The sequence below is a fragment of the Rhinoraja longicauda genome, chromosome 28, assembly GCF_053455715.1.
Source record: "Rhinoraja longicauda isolate Sanriku21f chromosome 28, sRhiLon1.1, whole genome shotgun sequence".
Taxonomy (NCBI): Eukaryota; Metazoa; Chordata; class Chondrichthyes; order Rajiformes; family Arhynchobatidae; genus Rhinoraja; species Rhinoraja longicauda.
Window position 1 is genome coordinate 17,267,546 of NC_135980.1, and position 16,894 is coordinate 17,284,439.

Here is a 16,894-nt window from a genome sequence, read left to right on the forward strand (position 1 = left end):
AAAATTGTTTTGCAACAGGAGCAAGCTTCGTGGGTGTGTCAGTGTGAGGAGGGAATGGTGCAGCGGCTGGAGCAGGATTTTAAGATGACTCTGCAGCAGCAGAGCTCCCTTGATGAATGGGCATCCTGGCTTGACAATGTCGTAAATCAGGTCCTGAAGCCCCACGAAGGCAGCCCTGGATTTCCCAAGGCTGCCCGTCAGTTTCTGCTAAAGTGGTCTTTCTACAGGTTCGTAGCTGTTTCAGGATTACAATTATGCTCTATCTTGCTCAAATTCTGCAGAGCTCCAATGACTCTTAGAAATTTCTACAGATGCACCATAGAAAGTACAGGTTTCATCACAGCTTGGTTTAGGAACAGCTCTGCAAGAAATTGCAGAGTTGCAGATGTAGCCCACTCCATCACACAGCCCAGACATCCCACAATTGTTTCCATCTACATTTCACAATGCCCCTGAAAGCAGCTAACATAATCAAAGACTTCTCCCATCCTGGTTATTCTTTCTCCCGGTTCCTGTTGGTAGAAGTTCTGGAAGCTTGAAAGCGTGCACCACTAGACTCAGGAACAGCTTATTCCCCTCTTATAGATGGTCCATCTATAAGCTAGGGTACTGTGCAATTCACCTCTACCCCATTGAGGATAGTGGACTTTGTCTATGGAAGTGATGCACTACAATGCTGAGAACTATATTCTGTACTCTGTATTTTCTGTATCTTCTTTGCTTTATCTATTCTACTTAAATTAGATTTGATGGTGTTTATGTATATTATATCTGATTTGTTTGGATAACATGTAAAACAAAACGGTACACGTGACAATAATAAACCTAATTAAATCCACCATTCCTTGGCCCATTTTCCTAGTTAATTCAGATCCTTTTATAGATTTAAATTGCCTTCCTCATTGTCCATTATACGATTAACATTGGTGTCCAAATAAGAGAACTGTGGTAAATGTAATGTATGGCATCTAATTTGAGTTGTCCTTTAACACATCTATTTCAGCTCCATGGTTATCCGTGACCTGACCTTGCGGAGTGCCGCCAGCTTTGGTTCCTTCCATCTGATCCGGCTGCTTTATGACGAGTACATGTTTTACCTCGTTGAACATCGTGTGGCCCTTGCAACAGGCGAGACTCCTATAGCTGTGATGGGCGAGGTATGTAACTAACCACAGAATCACAGAATAGTTGAGCCCACACAGTTGCGTGGTAGTTGGTCTCACAACTTCATGGAACTGTGCTCAATCCTGACATTGACTACTGTGTGTGTGGAGTTTGCATGTTCTCCAAGGGACAAATGGGTTTCCCCTTTATTCTCTCGGTGTTCATGTGTCCTTCCAAATGCCTCTTAAATGGTGATAAAGCATATGCATCTACCACCTCCCATGGCAGCATGTAAACACTTATCCTGCACATCTCCGTTGTACCCACACATTTTCTCACTCACCTTAAACCTATGCAGTATTTGGCATTTCCTCCCTTGGAGAAAGGTCTGTCCTCTCTGGCCTCTCGTAATGTTATAATCTTCCTTCAGCTTCTTTTGCTCCAGAGAGACATAAAAAGCTGGAGTAACTCAGCTGGTCAGCCGGCATCTCTGGAGAAAAGGAATGGGTGTCTTTTCAGGTCAAGACCCCTCTCCAGAGAGTCTGCTGATCCAAGCAGCATTCTGGCAAACCTCCACATCTTTCCTGCAATGGCGCGATCAGTTCTGCACAGAATACTCCAAATACGGCCTAACCAAAATTTTATAAAGCGGCCACGTGACTTCCTTACTCAAAGATTCAATGGGTAAAGCTGAATGTTACCAACTTTCATCTGGAAGCTGACCTGAGTTTGCAAGTATTAGTGACATCACACAATTTTGGCCCGTTTAATTTGAATAACTCTCAAAATAAAGTGCTCTCCAAATCAACTAAACATAGCACAAAAAGTAAGGAAATTTGTGTTTGGTATATTATTTCTTTGTTGTAACAATGCTTCTTGGCAATAAATCTTATACCGTTGGAAAGCCTGTTTATTTCCCTTTTAAATTGTGTCACATTTGTAAGGAACATGCATTTGTGGGATGAGCAGCAGAGCTGAGTATATGGGTTGTGCCCATGAAAAATTTGCCAAATCTTCTCTGCCAATGCCAAACAGCTTATTCTGCTGTTGCTATTGACTCAGTATGGTCAGTAGGTGTCTGCTCCAAGAATCGGCATGCCACGTTTGACTGATCTGGATAGGGCCCGTGCGATAGGGCAACTTCAAGCTGGTGTTCCGCAAAACCAAATTGCGGCATTATTTGGAGTGAGCCCTAGTACCATCTCCAAAGTGAAGGCCAAGTTCCATATAACGGGGGATGTCAGAGAAAGGCCGCGAAGTGGGCGTCCCAAGAAGACGACACCCGAAGAAGACCGTTTCCTCACCCTGTCAGCACTTAGGAACCGTAGGCTGTCTTCTACAGATTTGCAGTCAAGGTTTGCAGGACGATATGGCCGACGGCTCTCTGCCCAGACAATTCGGAACAGACTGCACGCAGCCGATCTCCGGTCTCATAGGGCTGCCAGGAGGCCTGCCATGACTGCCCTTCACCGTCAGGCCCGTTTGCGCTGGTGTCGGCAACACGTGCACTGGAACCTGAACATGTGGAGGAACGTTACGTTCAGCGATGAGTCCAGGGTCAAAGTGTGGAGAAGACGCGGAGAACGCTATGCAGATTGCTGCACCGATAGAGTAACATCTTTTGGTGGAGGCAGTGTGATGGTGTGGGGCGGCATCTCCCTCACTGGAAAAACGAGGCTTGTCATCATTGGAGGCAATCTCAATGCAGAGAGATATCGAGATGAGATTCTGCAACCAGTGGCAATCCCATATCTCCACAGTCTGGGACCGAACTCTATCCTCCAAGATGACAATGCTCGCCCCCACAGAGCAGGGTTTCTCAGAGACTACCTCCAGAATTTGGGAGTGGAGAGGATGGAATGGCCTGCCAGCAGTCTTGACCTCAACCCCATTGAACACTTGTGGGATCAGCTTGGGCGTGTTGTTCGTGCCAGAGTGACCAACACAACCACGTTGGCTGACTTGCGACAAATGCTGGTTGAAGAATGGGATGCCATCCCACAACAGTGTGTGACCAGGCTGGTGACCAGCATGAGGAGGAGGTGCCAGGCTGTTGTGGCTGTGTATGGTTCTTCCACACGCTACTGAGGCTCCTGTTTATTAAATGAATAAATTGTTAAATTGCCAATATGTCTTGTTTCTTCAGACTTCAATCATCCAATCCACCAAACAACACCGAACAAGAGTCAATGGCAGAATAAGCTGTTTGGCATTGGCAGAGAAGATTTGGCAGATTTTTCATGGGCGCAACCCACATACTCAGCTCTGCTGCTCATCCCACAAATGCATGTTCCTTACAAATGTGGCACCATTTAAAAGGAAAATAAACAGGCTTTCCAACGGTATAAGATTTATTGCCAAGAAGCATTGTTACAACAAAGAAATAATCTATCAAACACAAATTTCCTTACTTTTTGTGCTATGTTTATATATGAACCCGTATGTCAAGTATTCTAACGTCACCTATTCTGCTTCTAGTTTGGTGACTTGAGCTCCATGTCCCCACTACAACTGGAGAAAGGTAAGAGCTTTCTGAACATGGACTGCTTTGGGCATCTCCAAACTTCAGGTATGGAGACTCCCAGCACTACAGATCCAATTATTACAGCAATATATTTTGCATTTCATTGTTCAATTTGTGACCTGTTGTGACTGTCTTAAATTACTTTTTGAACAGATGATGGGAGTGGGATGGAGAGCGAGGTGGATGCAGATTTGAGAGGAGTGAGCGAACCTCCTGTCAAGCGGGAGCGAATTGACCTCAACCATTCCCTGCAAGAGCTGGACGTCTCCACTCACCAGGAACTAATGAATTCAATATAATTGGACTGAACAGATTGAAATCTTCAGTGAAACACCCACTTCTGCTCAGTGTCTGGGTCAGAAAATTAGCCCATTCTCCAGGTTTTGGCTGAGGTCTACTTAAGATCACAGGAACTAATTGCAGAAGGTGCACACGTTAGGCCCATGCTTAACACTCCAGCCCTCACGGCCAGGTGCACTGATAGTAGTCAATGTGTCTTCGCGCTGTCAGGTCATGGTGACCCAGCAGGAAGAGTAGCAATGGGCCAGAGGAGGCCATGTCCACTGGAATTAAATAGCTGTTAAATTAAATAGCTGCGTAGTACACAGAGTTCGAGCTAACTATTTTGCAATGACTGTTTAAATGCTGAGATGAAAATGGTTTAGGGTCCTGGTTTATAGTGCTGCTTTACTCATTATATATAAACTCATTATTGCAGAACCACTGGGATTAAATGTGTCACTGATGTTAAACGTGTATCTTCAAGACAAAGGCAGCTGGGATTTTAACTGGCTACTAATTTGAGAATGGCAGGAAATTAATTCAATGTTCTATTTTTGCAAATGGAAAAAAAACTTTTAAATTTTGTAATTGCTTTTGTAACTCGCCCACCACCCACCCAACCTCACACTCAGGAGGCTGGCCGATCCTTCCCATTCTCTCTGTGCTCTGTGGGTTTCAATGCCTGTCGTTAAAAGCTTTCATTTAACTCTGCACAAGTTACGAGCTGCATCAGGGTTGTGGTGGCTGAATGGGAAGAAAGAGGTTTCTGCACAGCCCCACTGCTCTATCCCGAGAGACCCAACTGGTCAGAAGTTGAGTGGGTGGAGAACTAGCGAGAAAAGAGTGAAATCTCATATTTCTGGTACTTCACTTCCTCCTGCTTGGTGACCAACTAAATGGAATCATGGCCATGTCCATAACGACAGGCACTGTGCTCAGCAATGAGTGTTGAGTCTAAATTTGACTAACCTAGTAGCTGTGACCAATCTTGCCAACTTTGGACTGGTTCTATGGGACTTACTGTGGAAGCCCCCTTGGCTGAACATTCCTCACCTGCTGTTACTTAATGAGAGTGATAATTGCCTTATTAGATCATTATTTTACCCAATTAAAAATGAATCTAGCTGCCCAACAATCAGCTAGTGATGAGGTAATTGTGTCCCGTTAGTGGGGTATGTTGTACATCAGGGAACCCAGTACATGCATTTCACTGTGCCTTAGGGAAAGTACTGGGATAATGGATGAACTGTGCCTGCACTGGTCAGAGACCCAGACACTGTGAACTAACTTTTAAAATCTGTCATTTGTACCTATTTTTGCTACTGATGGTTCAGTGACATCAAACATTTTACTTACAATTGCAATTACTAAATATACAAATTAACCTCCGTAAAGTACCTTGTCTACCTGCCCCTCCAGTTTTAGGTCGCATACTGCAGTTAAAAAAAAAAAAGTTTCACTACTTTCTCATAGAAAGAAAATTACAGATGAAACCAGCGCATGTTCTGCAGCCTTATTTGTTCATAAACAGGGAAATTTTGTTGTGATTAGTAGTCCCTGACAAGTGTGTGATGGAAGAGAGACCGACAGTTGTGTGGGTTTTCCTGGGGCTTTGTGCCAAGTTCACCCCTCCTCACCTGGTCTCTTTGAATTGTGATTGAATCAATTCCACAGAACTGAAGTGTCACCAGGGCAGTAAATTGATCTACCAATAGCACAACTGTTAAATTTTGGAACAAAGACATTTTGCAATCAAGTGTTAAGTTTTATGGATTCCTGCCTTTTTCTTGTCCCCATTTCCTGAGCAATTTTATTTTTGAGTGAGTGTGATTTCAGTCGTTCCTGTGCCTCTGGTTAGGGAGCACACATGTAGTAAGTGTGACCTGCAGTCTCCAGAACTGGAGCTGCAAGCACTCCACTTACACCCCCTCGGAGTGAAGGGCACTGGATTTACCTTGTCGGCACAAGTGCACTTTCAGTTCACTGTAACTGTAATTGTTAAACATTTTCAGTCATTTCCCTCTCAATCCTCTTACCAGTGAGTTTCAGGGATGAAGCTCTCTCGAGCGATTCTCAGCTGCCCAAGTGAATTGGAAGACAGTAGAGGTATTGGTGCACTTCAGATTGGTGTCTTCATATTGAAATCATGACATCTTGTGGAAAATCTGACACATTTTAATGCTTTAAAATGACTACGTTTTGTAAAGATCAGATCTGCACATTTAATTTTGAAGTCTCAATTTGCAGATGAATATGTTGGTGCATGTGCAGTTGATAGAGCTGGTTACTCTCACTAACTAGCAGGTTGCCACTTGCACCAGGGAACTTAAACCAGAATCATGAAGCCCTGTCTTCACAAAATTCCTTATTCATCATCTACTATCAGCCATTAGCTTGTTGCTCTCAACTTGGCCATGTAGTTTTACCAGATGAGCTGGGAAGCTGTTGGAAATTCTATTTTTGAAGCTCATTTGTGTGACTGACTCATTGGGTTAAATGCAATTAATAAGCCTTTCACCTTTTTCTAAGTACTTAAAATCAGATACAAGAACATAACCAAACCATAAATGTTTTGCATTAACTGAATATTAGCGGTGGAGGACAACTGAATTAATATATTTAGGTGAGTAGTTATCAGAATGATCGAGACTTGTGGAGGGTGAGGGTTTGAAAATGTGTATTGTAGAGGCTTAATTTTCCTGAACTGATTTCATGTGAACTTTTAGTCCAGGGTTTTATTGGATAAAAAAAAAAAAAATTCCAATGTTCAGTGTTTTTCATTAATTCTCTTCCACTGAAGCATTTCATGTCATTTTCTAAGGAAATTATCTCTTTTTCAGTTTTTTTAAAAACTGTTTGGAAAATATACTGTTGTGAAATTTTCTCAGATGTATTATCTTGTTTTGTAATATCCAAATCCTCCCAAAATAGGAAACATTTCTCAGCATTTTTTTACTTGCCTTCGCTGATGAAAATAATTCTTGTGCTGAGATTTTAACTCCATGTTCTACACAGTTTTGTAATAGAACAAAGATTATCCAAAGCAGCTGGCAAAAGAGTTAATGTCTGTATCTAACGTGCAAACATTGAAAAGTGTGCAATACCATTTTAGGTTTAAAACCAATTTTATGTAGAACATGGGTGCTGTGCATATAATTTTTATAATTCTGGCTGCGTTCTGGTCAGATGGAAGTTCGGATTAAAATCCATTCAGTCTCTCTAGCCTATCCCCAACCATTCAGTTAAGTAACACAAACTGTACCTCAATCCTATTTACCTGTTTTGGATCCATATCTCCTAATATCCTACCCAGCAAACCTCTATTGATTCTGACAATGCTGCAGTAAGTAGCCAGCTAAGGTGACAACCATCACCTCTGCAAAAAGTGTCTGTATGTAACAGTGCTCTAGTGTTTTCAGGGGCCAAGTTTACCCCTACACTGTCTCTCTGCCTGGGTTTCCGAGGGTGATGGGAGCTGAAGGATTGCTGTAATGTGAGGTGGTGATACATTTGGACTCGATTTACCGAGCCAGAGCTAATGTGGCGTCTGACTCTGTAACTTTCTACAGAGGTTGATGCTGCGAGCTTGGAACTGATCAAACTGTAGCAGGACCCCTGCTCAGCTGCAAGTTTTAGATGAAGGATGCGCTTGACGAGCATCCGTGATCCAAAGCTTCTCTCAATAATCCACTTGGCCACGGATCAAACAACTCGTAGTTGAGTTGCTGGAGAGCCAGAATCTGTAAATGTCACACCGGGATATCCGGACTGTCAGCAGTAAAAGTCTATCGTACAATGCAATCCATTGTAATCTCCAGTAAATGACAGGCAGTCTCCGTGGGCACTGACTGCCCACAACCACCACAGCTGTAGCCACTTCATGTCCTCGATATCTGCAGTCTCCACTGGGACTAGGACAAACTGAATGGAGAACTTTAAAACTTTGTGAACAGCTGACTGCTTCTTCACAGGGGGGGTTGGAGGACAACAGTACTCAGCCGGCCCTACATTATGTTTCAATACTCCGGTATTTTGTGACACAGCTGGATGTCACTTTTTAAAGGAATTTTTCAACATCCAAGCTCAAGAAAAGTGAGTGAAAGTGAGTACATTTTAAACAAAATAAATGGAGTTGGAACGGAAAGATCCGTGAGCTGTGTGCGCACTGTATCTCATTCCCAAAGTTATGTACACACTAATGTGTCCCTAGAGACGTGTGCACGCTGTAGCTCGTACATGCACCTAAGTGCATGCTGTTAATTCATTCCCAGCTGAGTGCATGCTCCAACTCACCCCAAGAGCTGAGTGCGTACTGTAACTCATCCCTACAGTGCACACTGTATCTTGTCCCTGCAGCTGAGTGCATGCTGTTAATTCATTCCCAAAGTTATGTACATATTGTAAATTGGCCCTACAGCTGAGTGCAGGCTGTAACTCACCCCTCCGGCCGTGTGCACGATGTCCCTACAGCTTTGTTCACATTGTAACTTGCTGCTATGTTATGAGGACACCCTTTCTTGCACCAACACCTTTCTCCAAAACATTTTAATTCATCTGTTACCTACCGGCCTATTACTTCTTAAGCAAAAATGACTTGAACCTTCGGGTTCTTCATCTGGTTTGTACACTTTTATTATTAAAAAATGAAAATGGAAATATTGAACAGCATGAGTGGTGAGAAATTGAGTCAATGGAACAGGTTAGTGACTCTTCAAAATCTGTTCATCTGATGAAAGATTGTTGGTGTGTAATGGCTCTCTGTCTAACCTTGGGAGCACCGGCGGTGTTTTCTGATTTTACTCCAAAAGTTGTAATTTGTTTTACTTAAAATAGCTCAATTTTACTATTTAATGCCAAAACATAAATTGCACTCTTGGATAATGCCCTTGGATAATCTTTGATCAAATAGCAAATTGTGTTTATTATAAACCAAAAGCCTTACACGAGCAGTATAACTGCACATCCCACTGTTTTCCTGCCTTGGGAAAAACTTGATAATTGTGTTACTGAATTATCAAGTCATGAAAGTCTGCTTATGGTCAACTGACCGCTGGGGTCTGTGGACTTGTCTCTCTCCTCCATTTTGCATTGTCTCTGTGGGATTGGGATCATTTTAAGATGTATAGATTCTCTGCTTTATCTGTATTGTTTAATTTGTAAAACAAGGAAGTGATCCCAATTGCCTGGTTTTACTTATTTCAAAAGCTGTAGTTTAACATACCAAGTGACCTTGGTTAGTCTAACTTACAGGATGGAATTGTTTGGGTTCTTTGTAATATGTGTATAAATTGATGTAAAAACTGAAATTTGTTAACATTTTGTGCATTGTGATTATTGTCGGTTTAAAGCTTTCCTGAAATTCCAAACAGACAGAATCTGTATCAGCATTCATAAAATATTTCCTTCGAAGATGTTGCTTTGGTTGTTCCCACATGGCATTCTTGATCTGGAAAACTAACCACGTTAAAACTCTGAATTTAGTAATAAAAACATGCTGAATTAGCAGCTCCAGAGAACTGTGCCATATTCTGCTTTGTTTCTCGCTCTGTTACACACCCTGTTGACTGGTCTCCCTTCTCCCCCTCTGCCCAACGTCTGACGAGACCATACCCACCTCATCTGTTGGATGCCCATTTACCCCTATGTCATGTGTCGCCCATCTATACCTAAAATAATCCATCCATGTGCACCCCACTCTATAGCTTCCTCTGCCTACTGCACCTCCTTCAGTTTAATACCACTCCTCCCTTGGTCACTCCATCTGTCTGCTGAAGACTTGTTCTGCTGGAGACAATTCCGTCCTCCATTCTGTCTGCCATCCATCATCCTACCCTCTTTGCCACGCATCTTTTTATCTTGTTTGACTCTTGTGTGGTCACACCCCTCCCCTGTCATGTTGCAAGTCTGAACTCCATGCATTCACCTGTAATACTCTCACTGAGTCCCCACCATCAATGGCCATGGGCAATCATCATTCACCAGCAGATCATCACATAAATACCACGGGTGCTAGAGCATGTCTGAAGCCTTACCACCATCTACAAGGCACGCGAGTGCCTGCCGTCATTGGGAACGGTATTGAGTGCAAATGTTGGGACGTCATGATGCAGTTGGACAAGTCATTGGTGAGACTAAGCTTGGAGTAATGTGTACCGTTCTGGTTGCCCAGCTACAGGAAGAATATCATTTAAGTTGGAAAGGGTACAGAAGAGATTCACCCAGATGTTACCCAGGTTTGCAAATGAGTCTTAGGGAGAGGTTGGATAGGCTGGAACTTTTTTCTTTGGAACATAGGAAACTGAGGGGTGAGGTTATTGAGATATACAAGATCGAGGGGCATGGATAAAGTGAACGGTCACAATATTTTTGGCAGGTTAGAGAATTCTAAAACCAGTGGGCATAGATTTAAGGTGAGAGATTTAAGATGGACCTCAGTGATAACTTTTTTACTCGGATGGTAGTCCGTATCTGGAATATGGTGCCAGAGCAAGATGTGGAATTAGATACATTTATGAAGTCTGTCCTGAAATATTGACTGTACATTTTTACCACAGATGTGGTCCTCCAGCACTTTGTGTGAACTGAGTTAAAACTGTGACCTCTGCTGATATTTGACAAGTGAAAGTGAAACTATGTGAGTTATGCGAAGATGTTTCCAGTAGAGGGAGAGTCCAGGACCAGAGAGCACAGCCTCAGAATAAAAGGACGTACTTTTGGAATGGAAATTATGAGGAATTTCAAAAGCCAGAGGATGGTGAATCTGTGGAATTCATTGCTACAGTTGGCAGTGGAAGCCAAGTTATTTGGTATTTTTAAAGTGGAGATTGATAGGTTCTTGATTAGTAAGGGTGTCAAAGGTTACAGGGTGAAAGCATAAGAATGGGGTTGAGAGGGAAATATAGATCAGCCATGATCAAATGGTGAAGCAGACGCAATGGGCTGAATGGCCTAATTCTGATCTATATTTTATGAATATAAATTATGCCTGGTTTGGAAGGAGTGGATGGGAGGATGGGATAACAGAACTAGCGTGTGGGTGGGCGGTTGCTGGTTAGAATGGACTCGGTGGGCCGAAGGGCCTGTTTCCCTACCATGTATTTAAAAGTCTCCTTCACCCTCACCTCCCCCCCCCCCATCAGCACCTCCAATGTCTGTTGTCACCTTCCACCCACTATTACCACCCTTGTCTGCACCCTCATCACCATCTTCCATCACCACCACCTTGCCATCTTACTGCCCCTCCATTATCATCTTCCTGCCCTCCATCACCTTCCGCCCATTACCATCATCCCCCATGTACTACCATCCATCAGTCCTTCTCCTCTCTCTCCCCCCCCCCCCCCCCCCCCCCCCCGTTACCTCCTCCATCACCACCTCCCCCCTCCCCCCCTGTCTTAGTGCCCCGTCATCACTTCCCTGCCTCCATCATTATCTTCCACCTTCCCCCATTCTGTCACACCTCCCACCCCTTGCACTCACAGTTGGGGCATGGTTTGATCTCAAGCATTCAGAGTGAACAAGGAGAAATGAGTTTAGATTTTTATTTATTTGTTCATTTTTCAGGATCAGGACATCAGCAGGAAACGGCAGTTTTGTTGCCCAACCCCCTTGCCCCCGAGAAGGTGGTGATGAGCCAACGTCTTGAACTGTTGCTGGAGGTGTAACTCCAGAGTTGAAAAAAAATGCAGCAGGTGCTGGAAAACTAAAGTAGAAACAGTAAATGCTGGAAACACTCACTGGCTCAGGCTGAGGGAAGAGGAGCAGAGCTGACATCCCAGGTCCCCTAAAGGTTCATTGGGACTTTCTTGGTGTTCTCTGTCCCTTAATTTATGAAAAACACGATCCCTTATACATATGCGGTTTTTGAAAAGAAACGTGACAAACTGACAGAATAGGTATATTTAAAAGTGGAATAGGGTAAAGTTATTTTCCGCTTTGGAGGGTGTATAGTCTGCAAAAAGGTCTGTAGATGGGTCCCAACCCTAAACGTCGTCTGGCCCTCTCCACCTGCTGCTTAATCCTCTGATTTCCTCCAGCACTTTTTAAAACTCAATTCCTGCAATTTACTCGAACCTTGTATCCCATATTTTTTAGATATTATTAACTAGGGGGCTCTATGATTTAGACCTGATGATGATGATGGCAGGATCTCTTAAATTTATACACGAGGATACTTGTAGAAATGATGCTCAGGGACAAAATCAACAATCACTTGGACAAATGGGGATTGATGAGAGGCAGCTCGCTTGTTTACTTTTAAAAAGGGTAATTATATTTAACTAAATTAGTGTTTTTGGTCAGGTAACGATGTCAGCTAATTGCAGCTAATGTGCGGACATGAAATTTGAAGAGATATGACACACAATACACAGTACAAGTGGAATAAAAGGTGAACGTTGATTCCTGGTGTGGAGAGCGCGTAGTGTGCAGATCACCAGCGACCGTGGCACCTAAGACCACAGTTTCCCATCGCGTATTGATGACCTGCTTGTAAATGGTGCAATTTCCATTTGTTCCTAAAACTTGAAGGTGTAATAAAACTCTGAAGGATTGGTGATGGGCGTCAGGACGATATAAACGGACTGAAAACGGGTGGGTAGAACAGATATCATTGAATGCAGCATAAACCAGTCATATTTTGTCAGTAAAGACAAGAAGAGAATATTAACGAGAGGCACAATGTCATCAGAGCGATGCCCACAAGTTAATAATGTCTCAAAAGGCATATGGGATTCTAAATTTTATATAGAGGGGCAGAGACGAGCATGGAAATTCTTCCCATTGATGTCGTCTGACCTGAGGCGTTTCCAGATTTTATTTTAGATTTGCAGTCCTGGTCTCTTATTCTGGGTGCCGTCGTTATGCAGGGGTTTCACGGGCGCAGAAGGGATTTACTAAGTTCATTCCTGGTACGAGGAACGTTCTCCAGTTTCCATTTCCAGTGATCGGGATTGGATATGGTGGGGTTATTCCCCTTGGAACGGAGGAGTAGCTGAGAGAGCAGCGTGATATCCCGAAGGACGTGGACAGGGCAGGTGGAGAGAGGAGGTGACGGGGGGGGATCGGAGACACGGACCTTGGAATGAAGGCATTTGTCAAAGGAAACAAAACGCGTCGTTAAAACACCCCTTGACAGTTCGGGTCGGATTGCTGGTGGAGGCATTGATGTCCTATGAACGGAACTGGTACATTGTCAAAAGCAATACAATTGCAGGTATGGAGCAGGGTCGGGGATTGGTTACGGCCGGGACTATGTAAACATTCTGCGACTCTGGAAACTGCCTCCATGTGGATCAAATTGCAAGAGTTTGGTCAGATCAATGGAATGTAAGAAGACCGACAAATCATCGTGGGGTATAAGAAAATAACTGCAGATGCTGGTACAAATCGATTTATTCACAAAATGCTGGAGTAACTCAGCAGGTCAGGCAGCATCTTGGGAGAGAAGGAATGGGTGACGTTTCGGGTCGAGACCCTTCTTCAGACTGCCTGACCTGCTGAGTTACTCCAGCATTTTGTGAATAAATAATCGTGGGGAGCAAAATGTGACCAAATGGCAGGTCCCAGCCTATGGGCGAAGTGGCCACAACCCCCAGCGTGTATCCCACCTACAATGGAGGTGCCGCATAAATGGAGCAGCGTGGGATGAAAGGTGGTCAAGTACAACGGGGGAAGAAGGTGCATTACTGCCGGAGAGGTGGGCGGCGGCGGGGGGGGGGGGGGGGCAGAGGTGGAACGGGGAGCAGCGTCAGATCACACGGCCGGACTGCGGGAGGTGCCCGGACTACCAGGGAGTATCCGCCTACCGTCCTGAGCCCTGTAGCCCGCTCCTTCAGCGCCGCGCTCTGTTCCAGCGTCTTCAGCTTGGGTCGCCTTCCTTCGCGGAACCAACCCTTCTATAAGCAGTAAAAGCATCTCAATATTGAAGAGCAGCGGTCGAGTGAATGTTTAGAAACTGACAAGTTGAGCCAATAATACCAAAGATATAATCCGCATTCGAGAAATTGCGACAGGTGATATACAAGTAAAATCTTAAGGGAGATTAGAAAATCTGAGATGTTATAATTAATACAAATCAGTATCAAGATTTTAGAATTTGAAATGTCTCTTTCCAGATGGAAATGATGCTTTTCTCTTTACATCCCTCTAACTCTTACACTTAGCCACATCATTGAGGCTGGTTTGAGCTTCTCAGGTTCTAAGCTCTGATATTCTCTCTTAGCTGGAATACCACCGGGTGGCGCCCGCAATGGCTGCCTCGCCAACAGTGTGTCTCGTCCTTTCCTTTCCTTTGTTGTATTTCCGTCCGCACTATGTATGGCTTAATATCGTGGAGTTGGCCGTCTCTTGCTGCAGATCGACTTCGGGAGCTCCAATCGCGGGAGCCTGCAGACTTAACATCGTGGAGCTTGCAGTTCCTGGTTAGAGACAGACTTCGGGAGCTCCAAGCCGCAGGAGCTTAGATCGCCATTATATTCAAGAACTCCCTGATTGTGGATGGTTTGACTGCCCCGAACCTTGGGAAAATAAAGATGATTAGAATTTATTGCCTTCCATCACAGTGAGGAATCCGCTGTGGTGGATGTTTATGTTAACTTTTATGTAGTTGTGTGTCTTGTTGCTTATTTTTTAGTATGGCTGTATGGTAATGTGAGTTTCATTGGTGCACGTGACAATAAACAGACCTTGGAAGTGGTCTCTTGTTTACTCATTTTTCTAAATACCCTAAAGCTTATTAACATTTAGTCACCTTCCACAATTGCCTTGAGCTCTCATCAGCTTAAATGACACACTTTGGGAACACAGTATGGAATGGTCTTACTATCAATTCAGATAATTGAAATTATATTACAGTATAGCAAAGGGGATTACAGAGGCATGAGGCAGGAGCTGGCCAAAATTGACTGGAAGGAGGCCCTAGCAGGGAAGACGGTAGAACAGCAATGGCAGGTATTCCTGGGAATAATGCAGAGGTTGCAGGATCAATTTATTCCAAAGAGGTGGCAAGACTCTAAGGGGAGTAAGAGACACCGGTGGCTGACAAGGGAAGTCAGGGACAGCATAAAAATTAAGGAGAGGAAGTATAACATAGCAAAGAAGAGTGGGAAGACAGAGGATTGGGACTCTTTTAAAGAGCAACAAAAGTTCACTAAAAAGGCAATACGGGGAGAAAAGATGAGGTACGAGGGTAAACTAGCCAATAATATAAAGGAGGATAGCAAAAGTTTTTTTAGGTACGTGAAGAGGAAAAAAAGTCAAGGCAAATGTGGGTCCCTTGAAGACAGAAGCAGGGGAATTTATTATGGGGAACAAAGAAATGGCAGACGAGTTAAACCGTTACTTTGGATCTGTCTTCACTGAGGAAGATACACACAATCTCCCAAATGTTCTAGGGGCCGGAGAACCTAGGGTGATGGAGGAACTGAAGGAAATCCACATTAGGCAGGAAATGGTTTTGGGTAGACTGATGGGACTGAAGGCTGATAAATCCCCAGGGCCTGATGGTCTGCATCCCAGGGTACTTGAGGTGGCTCTAGAAATAGTGGAAGCATTGGAGATCATTTTTCAATGTTCTATAGATTCAGGATCAGTTCCTGTGGATTGGAGGATAGCAAATGTTATCCCACTTTTTAAGAAAGGAGGGAGAGAGAAAACGGGTAATTATAGACCAGTTAGTCTGACATCAGTGGTGGGGAAGATGCTGGAGTCAATTATAAAAGACGAAATTGCGGAGCATTTGGATAGCAGTAACGGGATCATTCCGAGTCAGCATGGATTTACGAATGGGAAATCATGCTTGACAAATCTACTGGAATTTTTTGAGGATGTAACTAGGAAAATTGACAGGGGAGAGTCAGTGGATGTGGTGTACCTCGACTTTCAGAAAGCCTTCGACAAGGTCCCACATAGGAGATTAGTGGGCAAAATTAGGGCACATGGTATTGGGGGTAGGGTACTGACATGGATAGAAAATTGGTTGACAGACAGAAAGCAAAGAGTGGGGATAAATGGGTCCCTTTCGGAATGGCAGGCAGTGACCAGTGGGGTACCGCAAGGTTCGGTGCTGGGACCCCAGCTATTTACGATATACATTAATGACTTAGACGAAGGGATTAAAAGTACCATTAGCAAATTTGCAGATGATACTAAGCTGGGGGGTAGTGTGAATTGTGAGGAAGATGCAATAAGGCTGCAGGGTGACTTGGACAGGTTGTGTGAGTGGGCGGATACATGGCAGATGCAGTTTAATGTAGATAAGTGTGAGGTTATCCACTTTGGAAGTAAGAATAGAAAGGCAGATTATTATCTGAATGGTGTCAAGTTAGGAGGAGGGGGAGTTCAACGAGATCTGGGTGTCCTAGTGCATCAGTCAATGAAAGGAAGCATGCAGGTACAGCAGGCAGTGAAGAAAGCCAATGGAATGTTGGCCTTCGTAACAAGAGGAGTTGAGTATAGGAGCAAAGAGGTCCTTCTACAGTTGTACCGGGCCCTGGTGAGACCGCACCTGGAGTACTGTGTGCAGTTTTGGTCTCCAAATTTGAGGAAGGATATTCTTGCTATGGAGGGTGTGCAGCGTAGGTTCACTAGGTTAATTCCCGGAATGGCGGGACTGTCGTATGTTGAAAGGCTGGAGCGATTGGGCTTGTATACACTGGAATTTAGAAGGATGAGGGGGGATCTTATTGAAACATACAAGATAATTAGGGGATTGGACACATTAGAGGCAGGAAACATGTTCCCAATGTTGGGGGAGTCCAGAACAAGGGGCCACAGTTTAAGAATAAGGGGTAGGCCATTTAGAACGGAGATGAGGAAGAACTTTTTCAGTCAGAGAGTGGTGAAGGTGTGGAATTCTCTGCCTCAGAAGGCAGTGGAGGCCAGTTCGTTGGATGCTTTCAAGAGAGAGCTGGATAGAGCTCTTAAGGATAGCGGAGTGAGGGGGTATGGGGAGAAGGCAGGAACGGGGTACTGATTGAGAGTGAT

General features: G+C 44.0%; 1 protein-coding gene across 5 annotated transcripts in view; it reads left to right on the forward strand.

Moving 5' to 3' along the window:
- The window catches only part of LOC144606990 (DNA-binding protein RFX2-like), a 69,168-nt gene extending 59,772 nt beyond the window's left edge, over window positions 1–9,396 (forward strand). For 4 of the 5 annotated variants that reach the window (XM_078423501.1, XM_078423499.1, XM_078423504.1 and 1 more), the window contains 4 exons: window positions 19–227; window positions 1,004–1,157; window positions 3,583–3,673; window positions 3,782–9,396. In XM_078423501.1, coding sequence (XP_078279627.1) covers window positions 19–227; window positions 1,004–1,157; window positions 3,583–3,673; window positions 3,782–3,927 — 600 coding nt within the window. In that variant the 3' untranslated portion in view covers window positions 3,928–9,396. The remainder of the gene's footprint in view (window positions 1–18; window positions 228–1,003; window positions 1,158–3,582; window positions 3,674–3,781) is intronic. The other variant, XM_078423503.1, reaches the window with a different exon arrangement.
- The last annotated feature ends 7,498 nt before the right edge of the window (window positions 9,397–16,894 follow it).